Consider the following 12553-nt stretch of genomic DNA (forward strand, 5'->3'; position numbering starts at 1 on the left):
GCACCTTAGTCCTCAAGGAGATATCCTTGCTTCTCAGCACTTGATACAGTTCCTTCGCAGTTGACTTTCCCAATGCCACAAGCATGGCTAAACAAAATTGAATCTGAGACCCACTCTGGGGGGTTGTGGTTACTGACCACACAGGTAGATATATAGGTAGACTGGTTGATCAGGTATTTCTAGGCAAAAAGGAATATATCCATAAGCATATGTAAGTTTGGCAGATGATATGTCTACATACATATTTGTATGTTATGTAAGAATGTTCACATAAATAGAACTAACAGGAACAAAGTTATGAAAATTTCTTAGCCACAGCCAACCACCTTGATGTTCTTGGACCTGTGGGCTAAGGACCTTGGTCCCAGATGACATCAAACTCAACTGGCATAACATATTGCACAAAAACATTGTTCCACATCCTGCTTTGGTGAGCAGCAACTGGTATCTCAAAAGCTTGCAGTGGCCATCTAAGACACAACAATTGGTCTCTCCTCATCCAGAGCAAAGAAGAATGAAGAAAACCAAAGATGCATGGAAACAATTAGTTGAAGGGACTAGTGAACCATGTGAACCTCAACCTATATGATCCTGAGACCAGAAAAATTAGATGGTGCCTGGGTACCAATGCCATCCACTCAGAAAGTGATCAAAATTGGAGATTCTGGACAGAGTGGGAGAAAAACAGGGAACAAAACTCAAGATCATCAAAAACGCCAGTCTTACTGGTCTGATAGAGATTGGTGAACCCCCCAAGACTATGGCCACTAGTCACCCTTTGGCCCTGGAATTGAACTCACTCCTGTGGCTTCCAGCCAAACAACAGACAGGTATATAAGATGAACATTTACACCAGGTAGGTACCTTATCAATCATGGGAGACCAGAAAGGCAGTATTTGCACAAGGAGATAGCTCAGGAGGCAGGAATGCATAGGGAAGGGCGACACAGGGAAGAGGTAACTACAGTGAGGAAGTGGGAAGAGAGCTGTTACATTGCAGGGATTGCAGTCAATGTCATGAAATAAAATGTATATGAATAGCTGTATGGAAAATAAATTTTCTCTGTAAACTTTCACCCAAATCACAACAAAAATTTTAAAAAAACTAATAAAAAGTGATGAGGGGTTCCAGCATTGCATCCATTTATTGAAATATCTCAATAGGTTTTCTGTCAATTCCTAGAAGCTTGTTTTCCTCCAATTCCTTCAGCACCTTGGACTTCTTCCTTCAATACCATGGCTTCTTGATCATAGGCTACCTCCTGAAATGGTTGAATAGGGACCAATTTTTTTTCTACAGTGACTCTGTATTCCTTCCACTTTCTCTTGATGCTTTTTGCATTGTTCAATATTTTGCCCATACAATCCTTCAATATTGTAACTCAAGACCTGAATTTTTCTTCACTTCTTTCTGCTTGAGAAATTTCATTCGTGTTCTTCCCTTTCCATTTCCTAACTCCAAGTATTTGCACATTTCATTATAATACTCTTCTCTGTCTTCTTGAGCTGCCCTTTGAAATTTTCTGTTCAGTTCCTTTACTTCATCATTTTCCTATTCATTTTAACAAGTCTCCCTTCAAGAGCAAGCTTCAAAGTCTATTCTGATATCCATTTTGATCTTTTCTTTCTTCCCTGGTCTTTTTAATGACTGTGGTGTAGTAAATTACCTGGTATGGCTTTTCTAGCCATAAGTCTTTGTAAACTCTGTGGTAAAATTTGCTGTGAGCAACACAGGAGCTCCTGATTGTAAAAGTTATCCACCTGGGGTATTTCTGTTGGGCACAACACAAAGCAATGTTCTGGGAGGATCCTGCTCTCTCTCGGGTGCTTAGAATTCTGATATTATGATTGGCTAGTTTGGCCACTCTGCCAGGCTCAAAAGGAGGTCTCCTACAGGCAGAAGAAGTCTCTCTCTAACTGCTGGTTGAGGAAGACATGCTGCTGAAAGAGACACGTGCTGCTGGGAAAGAGACACAAGAGACATGCATTGCTGAGTGAGACACCAAGGAACACGCACTGTTGGGAGAGAGACTGTTAGGAGAGAGACTGTGGGCTAGGAGAGAGACTGTTTTTCCTGAACTTGAATTGTAGCCTGGTGCTTCCCTAATAAACCCTGTAATCTGTGAGTGCTGTGTGGCCACTACAGTGAATTATCGAACCCAGGAGAGAGGTGGTGGGTGCTTTGGGAGAAACAATTGGTGAAAGGGCTGGAGAAAGGCAGCATGTCTGGCCTTGCAGTAATAGGCCCTGGGCTATTGATGGTGATTCTGTCTTCCTCTTGTGGGGTTAGAGGAGGTCAGAACACGTGGCCTCCCTGTCCTTTTTGCAATGACCTTTTGCATTCTTCATATATGATGTCCTTGAGATCATCGTACAACTCATCTGGACTTCTGTCACTGGTGTTCAATGTGTCAAATCAATTTTTCAGACAGTCTCTAACTTCAGGTGGGATATACTCAAAGTCATTTTTTCAGCTCTTATGGACTCCTTTGAATTTCTTTCAACTTGAATTTAAACTCACATTTGAGCAACTGATGGTCTGTTCCACAGTCAGATCCTGGACTTATGCGGATGTTATTGAGGTTTTCCATAGTCTCTTTCCCAGATGTAGTCAATTTGGTATCTGTATATTCCATCTGGCAAGTCCACCTGCAGTTTCCTTTTATGTCATTGAAGAAGAGTATTTGCAATAAGTAAGCTCTTGCTCTTGCTCTTGCAGAATTCTATCATGCAATCTCCAGTGTCATTTCCACCACTAAGGCCATATTTTCCAACTACTGATGCTTCTTTGTTTGCAACTTTCACATTCTAATCACAAGTAATTATCAATGCATCTTAACTGCATATTGGTCAATTTCAGACTGAAGAAGGTGGTGAAACTGTTCAATTTCATCATCTTTGCCTTTAGTGGTTGGTGTGTAAATTTGAATAACCATAGCATTAACTGGTATTCCTTGTAGGTATATGGATATTATCCTACTACTGATAGCATAGTACTTCAATGTATAGATCTTGAAATGTTCTTAACAATTAATGTGATACCATTGCTCTTCAATTTGTCATTCCAGAGCCTAGAAGCTCCACTGAAAACTGTCCAACCATGGGTGACCCTTCTGGTATTTGAAATACTGGTGGCATAGGTCCCAGCATCACAGCTACACACACGCCACCACAGTACAACAAACTAACAAATAAGTGATGGTATTATAATATTACACATAATAAATATACACACTTTCCCATGAATAGCTCAAATTTTAAAAAAGAAAACAGGCAAATGGACTCCATTCAAACATTCATCTGAATAATTTTCAAGTGTCATTGCCCAGTTACTAAGGCCAAAAGTTATGTGCCTACCATATGTCAGGCACCACACTAAGCACTAAGAATAAATTTTTTTAAAAAAAATTGAGTAAACTATGAGCCCATCCTTCAAATAATTTACAATCTAATTCTAATTACTAAGTACAGTGCCTGGCATATATTAAGAATACTATAAATGTCTGTCATCATCAGAATGACTTAATTATTACTCTAACAATAAGCACACTGTTAAACTAACACACCAAAAACCCTAAACCAAACCTCACTGCCATCAAGTCAGATCCAGCTCATAGTGACCCCTCCTTGGGTTTCCAAGACGGTATCTCTAAGGAAGTAGCTTGCCCAATCTTCCTTCCGAGGAGTGGCTGGTGGGTTTGAACCGCCAACCTTCTGGTTAGCAGTCAAATGCCTCAGGCACAGCACCACCAGCACTCCCAAACTAACCCATGATCAGGCAAATAGTCCTATAATCAAATCATAGGAAATAAATAAATTTCCTAATAGTACCCTCTTAACTCTTTTTTCCTACTATAAGGTTCCCTTTTACCTTTTCATGCACTGCTCCTGTAGACTCCTCCTGTCTTCCCTTAACTTCTAGTCCTTCTTAAGGTTAGTTTACAAAAGTCACTTCTTCTCAACCATCTCATCTTACATTTGCCACACCTCTGGTTAAAAACTCTCACTGTGACCTGTATTTTTTCTTCATCATATTTTTCAAAATTTGTAATTATATATTTGAGCGTCCATATACTTCTTCAGGTAAGGGATGATGTCTTTTTCCTAAGTCATACCCCAATATGAAACAAAACAGTTCATATACATAAATGGCACTTAGTAAAATGTTTACTAAACATATCAAAGAATGAACAAATCACAGACTTTTTACAAACCTGTATCTGACCAATTCTTGACTTATACCTAAATATTCTTTCTGTTTTAATCTAAAATAAAAGAACACAGAAACCTACAAATGATCCTTCCTGAAACTGGCTTATTTTTAAAAAACACAATTTCACTCCCTCTAAAATATACATCTTAAAACAAAATATCAGGTGCAGTAGAGAATCAGTTTAAATATTTTCTGCTTATTTTAATACATAGTCATAATGATCCTTGTTTATAAGTATTTAATATCTATTCTGACCATTAAGAAATATAACAATTGTAGATTTGAAATTTCAATTTTTAAAATATTTTGTAAATTCTTACCTTGGCATTTCCCAATAATAGATGTAAAATCATCTTTTGCAGATCTGTAAAACATGTAAAAAATTAAGACAATAGTTTTACCATAGCAACATGACAAGAATTGTGTATGCTATGTTGTTGTTGTTAGGCTCTGTCAAATTGGTTCCAACTCATGGTGACACAGCCAGTGTGTCAATCCATCTCATTAAGGGCCTTCCTTTTTCGCTCCATAGATCCTGGTTAAAAACTACTGGCCTATACCATGTTATAAAATTTAATCATCTAGAAAAAAAGTTTTAGTAAATCAATAAGCATTAATAGGTGACCACATTCCTATCACAAAGCCCCAGTGGTACAGTGGTTACGCACTCACCTGGTCAGTCATTTAAATCCACCAGCCACTCCCCAGCAGGACTATGTGTCAGTCTGCTTCCATAAAGATTTACGGCATTGGAAACCCTATGGGGCAGTTCTACTCTGTCCTGTAGGGTTTCTTTAAGTCAGAATTGATTCAACAGCAATGAGTTTGGGGTTTTTTTGTTTATATTTATTAACAGTGAACTCTTTAAAATGTGTTATCTTCAAATATACACCAAAGAAATAAAATTATTAAAAAAAAAAAGTTAAAGAATTAAAACTGGTAAACCATTTATCAAAAAGATTAATGCTCATACCATTTAACCTAGCAATTTCACTTGCACAAAGTTATGCCCAGGAAATAATTACAAATATCTGTAATATCAAAGACCTAGAGATAGAAAATCAAATGGGAAGAACACACAGTATTTCTCAAGCTGAAAGAAGTGAAGAAAAACTTCAAGCCTTGAGTTGCAATACTGAAGGTTTCTATGGGGAAAATACTGAATGATGAAACCAAATACAAAACCAAACTCACTGCCATCAAGTAGATTCCAACTCACAGAGACCCCCTTTGGGTTTCCAAGGTGGTAAATCTTTATGGAAGTAGATTACCCTTCCTTCTGTGGAGTGGCTGGTGGGTTTGATCTGCCCACCTTCTGGCTAGCAGTCAAATGACTTAGGCACTACACCACTCGCGCTCCTTCGATGATGAAGGAGGTACCAAATAAATTGGAAGGAATATACAGACTCATTGTACCAAAAAGAATTGTCAATGTTTAACCATTTCAGGAGACAGCATATGATCAGGTACGGATGATACTAAAGGAAAAAGTCCAACTGCACTAAAGGAACCAGAAGAAAACAAGACTTCAGGAATTGAGAGAATACCCATTGAAATGTGTCAACAAACAGATGCAACTCTGGAAGGACTCACTCATCTAGGCCAAGAAATTTAGAAAACAGCTACCTGGCCAACTGACTGGAAAAGATCCATATCTGTGCCCACTGCAAAGAATGTACACCCAACAGAATGCAGAAATTATCAAACAATATCATTAATATCACATGCAAGAAAATTATGCTAAAAATAATTCAAAAACAGTTGCAGCAGCATATTGACAGCAAACTACCAGAAATTCAAGCCATATTCAGAAGAGGATGTGCGTGGAACAAGGGATATCATTACTGATGTCAGATGGATCTTGGCTGACAGCAAAGAATACCAGGAAGATGTTTACCTGTGTTTTATTGACTATGCAAAGGTATCTGACTGTGTGGATTATAACAAATTATGGATGACAATGCAAAGAACGTGAATGCCAGAATACTTAATTGTGATCATAAGAAACCTGTACATAGACCGAGAGATGGTCATTCAAACAGAACAAGGGGACACTGCATGATTTAAAATCAGAAAAAGTCTGTGGCAAGACTGTATTCTTTCACCTTATTCAATCTGTATACTGAACAAATAATCTGAGAAGCTGGACTATATAAAGAAGAATGAAGTATCAGGTTTGGAGGAAGACTCATTAACAACCTGTGATATGCAGATGACACCACCTTGCTTGCTGGAAGTGAAGAAGAATTGAAGCATTTACTGATGAAGATCAAAGACTTCAGTATGGATTACACTTCAATATAATGAAAACAAAACTTTTTCCAACTGAACTCCTAAGCAACATCATGATAAATGAGAAAAGATTTAAGTTGTCAAGCATTTCATTGTACTTGGATCAATATCCACAGAAGCAGTAGTCTGAGCTTAAGTACATACTGCATTGGGCAAATCTTTAAAGTGTTAAAAAATAAAGACATCACTTTGAAGACTAAGGTACACCTGACCCAATCAAGCCATGGTCTTTCCAACAGCCTCATATCCATGTGAAATCTGGATGATGAATAAGGAAGACTGCAGAAGAACCAATGAATTTGAATTGTGGTGTTTGCAAAGAATACTGAATGTACCATGGACTGCTATTAGAATGAACCAATCTGTCTTGGAGAAAGTATAGCTGGAACGCTCCTTAAAAGTGAAGATGGCAGACCTCTTGTGTACAGGACATGTAATAAGGAGGGACAAGTCCCTGGAGAAGGATATCAAGGTTGGTAAAGTAGAAAGTCAGTGTTTTAGTTACCTAGTGCCATTCTGACAGGAATATACCACAAATGAGATGGCTTAATCAAACAGGAGTTTACTCTCTTATAGTTTTGGGAGGCTTTAAGTCCAAGTTCAAAGTGCCTGCCTCTAGGGGCTGGGTGAAAGCCCCTGAACCTTGGGTTTCAGCTCTGCCTCCTACTCCCGGCCCCGTGAAGCTGGAGGTTTTCATCAGACAGCCGCTGGCTGCTCAGGCTGACAAGCCCAAGGTTGACAAGTAAAAAGGCACACTCCCAATGTTACCAAACAATATGGCAGACCACTAATTCAAGTCCAGAAGAAGTCCCAAGACTGGCAGGGCATGGCAGGCTGTTGAACAACGACTTGAGTGCAGACAGGGTTCAAGCATGCCATAAGCTGAAGACCTTCCTCAAAGTTGCTTCTTGTATACTACAAGTAGCCAACATCCCTAAGCAGCTACTCAGCTGCTCCAGTATATTCCACCATGGAGTCGATTACCAGTCTCACCATGGGGAAGAACTATATCCAGCTGCCCAGCCACTCAACCAAGCCCAGCCAAGGTGACATACAAACTTAACTACCACAGTCAGCAAAAAAAAAAAAAAAAGACCCTCAATGAGATGGACTGACACAGTGGCTGACAACTAATGCTTAACCACAGCAATGACTGTGAGGATGGCTTACAAACAGGCAGCGTTTTGTCCTGTTATACATGAGGTTGCTGTGAGTCAAAACTGACTCAACAGTACCTAACAAAAATGCACAGATATCAAGAATCTTAAAGTAGTCTAATTTATAAGAGAAAAATATACCCAGTATAAGGAGATTAGTTAATTAGATTTTGGTAAATGAACTTATGTGCTATATGTGCTATTATAATGGAACAGTGGTTAAGCTCTCAGCTACTACCTAAGAGGTTGGTGATTCAAACCCACAAGCCACTCCATAGGAAAAAGAGGTGGCCAATTATAAATATCGAAATAAATTTCCTTCAAGAAATTGGACTTTTCAGCCTCCAAGTAGATTAGAGAAAAAAGAACAAAGAGTTGGAAGTGAAGCAGACCTGTTTTCAGCTCTATTTGTGTAGCGTGGGCAAAATATTTAAGTGAATTTCATTTTCATTTCAATAAAATGGACAGGTAATTGCAACTTCAAACCTTAATAAAAAAATTGAATGAGATAGTATATATAAATTAGCACAAACTAGATTTCAGTAAATGTTTATTATTTTCATCCTTAGCATACTCACTAAATAATACATGTAATTTTTGTTAGAAAAGGGAAGGGAATATAAAATTGATTATGTCCAAACTTCACAGAACTTATTTACTTAGGAAAATTAAGCAAACTTTGGTGAAAACATTTATATGCCATTTTTATGAGTCCCTTATTATAATGTTTTTTGTTAGGTCCTGTGATGGTTTCTAATCAATTCCCATATTTAGAGCAACTCTTAATGATAAGAAATTATTACTTCACTATTTAGGAAAGAAGGCACTCTGGTAGCATAGTGCCTAAGGCACTTGACTGCTAACCAGAAGGCTGGCGGTTCAAACCCACCAGCCACTCCTCGGAAGGAAGGTTGGGCAATCCTACTTCTGTAGGGATACTGCCTCGGAAACCCAAGGAGCGGTCGCTATGAGTCGGGGCTGACTCAACGGCATACAACAACAAACATTTAGGAAAGAAGAAAACACATATTAGCCACTTATAATCCATAACTGCTGTCAGATTACAAGTTAAAGTACTAATTCACAATAAGCCATTTCTTATCTATGAACAACACTCCACACAAACAGGCTATGTATTGCATATTAGGGCAAGTGATTAGTGTCATTTCTTTCTTAATGCAAAAATAAAACAGGGAAACAGCAGCCCTGGTACTATCTTACAAAAGTCAGAGCTGTCTCCCAAAAATTAAATTGTATATCATCTTTCCACTGTTCATTTCTCAAAAATCATTTATTTATAACTGTTATGTGATATCCAATAATAACTTCAGATGCTATATTTCATTTTTTATCCAATCAATAAATGTGTACTCAACACCTACTAAGTGCCTACTACCATTACTACTGCAACCAATCTGGTATTATATTGTTCTTCACTGTGGTAGAAAAACAAATATGGAATACAGAGAACAAGTATCTTAAAAATTCAGGGACAGCAACTACTCATAGGATTTACTTCTGAGAGCCACCTTTTGCTTTTAGAAACTATTCAATATCTTTCCTCAAATTAAGACTTTTTTTTTCAAGTTACTAGGAAGCAAGCATGTCTATATTCATCCAACAAAAGCAAATGAGTGCCAACTCAACAATGCAGTAAGCTACGCCTGGTAATGCTCTCCCAGCAGCTTCATCCCCTATCCCACTTACAAATGCAAACTTATTCATCAAACATCAACTAAGCACCAATTATGCACAAAGAAATATAAAACTCAAACTCACTGCCATTGAGTCAAATCTGACTCACTGCAACCCCCACTGCACTTCCAAGGCTTTAAATCCTTACAGAAGCAGACTGCCTCATCTTTCCTCTGCAAAGCAGCTGGTGAGTTTGAACCAATAAACTTCTGATTAGCAGAAAAATGCCTCAACCACTACATCACCAGAGCACCTTAGGAAATATAAAGTATTTGGAATAAAGGACAGTTCCTGACTCCAAGGTACACACACTGTAATTGGTGCTGCAGACTTCAGATCCCATCCACAATGCATTTTTAGTAAACGCCACCCCCTGGAATTGTGCAAAGTAGTGGCCCCTAATACAGTGTGGGAAACCCACATGTAAAAATACAATCATTTATGGTTAAGGTAGAATAGCTGTGAGCTTAAGAGCATAAACATCAAAGACAGAGACTGGCTGACTTCAAACCCTTGAGCAAGTTACAGAACCATAGTATGCCTGCTTCCCTCATTTCTAAAATGGAAAAAAAAAAAAAGACAGTGCTTATTTTACAAGGCTTCTACCAGGATTAAATGAGGATTTAACACATATGAAGCATTTACAACACACTGATGCCTTCTTATCATTAAGTATATTAGACAAATGTGTTGAGTTTTACAGGACTACAAGAGATTGGCACCGAACCAATGCTCTTTTGTGGGGAGGAGGATGTCCAAAGGGGTTGTGTTCTTTAAATGTCTCCTGCTGGAGGTGACTGTTCACCATGTAAGGGGAGCTCTGGTGGGGTAGGGCCTAATGCATTCGACTGCTAACTGGAATGCTGACAGTTCCAACCCACCAGCCACTCCTTGAAAGGAAGACTGGGCAATCTACTTCCATAAAGATACTGCCTCGGAAACCCAAGGAAGGGTCGCTATGAGTCAGGATCGACTCAAAAGCAGTGAGTTTGGTTTTATATATATATTAATGTTCTAAAGCTTTTGCAAATTGCAAGTGATAGCCATCACTTCTATTCCCCAAAAATCTTCCCTCATGACTTAGTATCAAATTGTTGTTGTTGTTATGTGCCGTCGAGTCAAACCCGACTCATAGCGACCCCTCTTAGGGCTTCCGAGGCAGTATCACCACAGAAGTAGGATTGCCCAACCTTCCTTCCGAGGAGTGGCTGGTGGGTTTGAACCGCCAGCCGTCTGGTTAGCAGGCAAGTGTCTTAGCCACTATGCTAGTATCAAATACAAGAGTGAATTCTTAAAAAGCTGTATATAAGTTCAAATTTATAAATATTATTTTACAAATACTCTAACATTCCAGTAGAAAACCTTTTTACAAAAGCAAATAAATTATCTTTCTTTTCATCAAAATTTTCATTAACTCCCCAATTCACTCTCTGAAGCAAATATAACCCTGATATTCAAACCAGACAAACATACCACAAGAAAATTACAGGCCAGTGTATCTTATGAAAATAGATGCAAAAATCCTCTAAAAAAAATATAGTGAAAAGAATCCAATAGCACATTAAAAGAGTCATACACCATGACCAAATGCGATTTATTCCAAGAATGCAGGGATGTTAGCATTTGAAAGTCAATCAAAGTAATATACCACAACAACAGAACAAATGAATTTCTATGGACAGAAAAAAAGAACTTGTTAAAATCCAACATCCTTTCTTGATAAAAACCTTAAGAAGACTGGAATACAAGGGAAAGTCCTCAGTAGGATTCACAGAATATATGAAAAGCTATGCAAGTGGTCATCTAGATGCAGCAACTGATCTCTGCTCATTTGGAGCAAAGAAGAATAAAGAAAACCAAAGAACAATGGAAACAATTAGTCAAAGTGACTAGCAGATCATGCGAATCTCAACCTACATGACCATGAGACCAGAAGAATTAGATGGTGCCCACCTACCACTGTCAAACACTCAGAAAGGGATCAGTGCAGGAGATTTTAGATACAGTGGGAGAAAAACGTGAAACAAAAGTCAAAATCATCAGAAAGATCAGTCGTGCCTGGATTCTAAGATGGTGAAATAGGCAGAAAGTCTGCACTGACCCTCTTCAACAAAGAAAAGGGAAACCAATTAACAGACACAGAAGATAATCCTGGACCCCTGAGCCTGGAAGGGAAGGATAAAAAAGTGGACTAAACCAAAACTAGCAGAAGAATTTGCATGAAAATACCAAAAAAGGAGACATACAGCGAAACTGCGGTCTGGCAGCAATCCTGAGCAATCCTGACAGCACAGACGGCTTGGAGATTCCCGAGTGGTGGTAGGACCTAAGAATGAACCTGAAAATCAGCCCTGCTAGCCAGGCACTAGACAAAGGACTGCTCTGTTGGCTGTGGAGTAGAAGGGGAAGCAGTAGTGAAGAGGAAGACGGGTTGAGCTGTGGACTTTTGCCAGTCCGGAAGGCGTCACCATTTTGAATGTTTACAAGCGGCTTGACCTTTTGGGATATTTAGAGAGACAGCACTCTACCAGATTCCAGAGGCTTCAGAACAGGTTCTACTTTCCAGTAACCCCAAAGACACTCCGGACCTGCATGACTGAAAAGGTGCGACATTCCCCTTGGTACTCTTATACCCCACACCCACTTGGTGAAAGGAGGTGTGGCAACCCCCCACTCCCACCCACCTTCTGGGCCCACAGGAACTCCATCCCAATCAATGTGCTCGGACAGGGCCTGGGTGCCCTGCCCACCGCAGGTTATTTTTATTCTTTTTTTATATTTCTCTTTCTTTATTCTGGTGTTTAGTTTGCTTGTATTTGTCTGTTTTAAAACTACTATTATTATTAATACTTTTGTCCTTTTTGTTATTCTTCCCCTCCCAGGTCCTAGTTTACACCTTTTTTTTTTTTTCTTTTCCGGGCTCCTGGTTCAAATTTTTTTTTTAATTTAAATTCTTTATTTTTTTATTTCTTTTCGCTTTTTTATTTTTGTGGTTAACCCCATTCATTGTTTTTTGTTTTCTGGGTTTTTTATATGCATTTTTCCCATTTTTTTCTTCATTATTCGCCTTCTCTACCATTTTTCTCTTAGTGCCCTATACCCAGATATTGCAGGTTTTCTTGTTTTTTGCTTATTTTATCACTTTTTCTTTTTTGGGTTACTGTTCCTATGTAATTACATGGTGTATTTTTTGTCC

At 38.6% G+C, this 12553-nt stretch overlaps 1 protein-coding gene across 1 annotated transcript in view; it reads right to left on the reverse strand.

Moving 5' to 3' along the window:
• The window catches only part of NBAS (NBAS subunit of NRZ tethering complex), a 750019-nt gene that overhangs the window by 698072 nt on the left and 39394 nt on the right, over window positions 1–12553 (reverse strand). Inside the window, exon 6 of the mRNA XM_042781864.1 lies at window positions 4534–4577. Coding sequence (XP_042637798.1) covers window positions 4534–4577 — 44 coding nt within the window. The remainder of the gene's footprint in view (window positions 1–4533; window positions 4578–12553) is intronic.

The sequence above is a fragment of the Orycteropus afer genome, unplaced genomic scaffold (assembly GCF_000298275.1).
Source record: "Orycteropus afer afer isolate SDZICR_OR568_19922 unplaced genomic scaffold, OryAfe1.0 scaffold00187, whole genome shotgun sequence".
NCBI classification, from domain to species: domain Eukaryota; kingdom Metazoa; phylum Chordata; class Mammalia; order Tubulidentata; family Orycteropodidae; genus Orycteropus; species Orycteropus afer.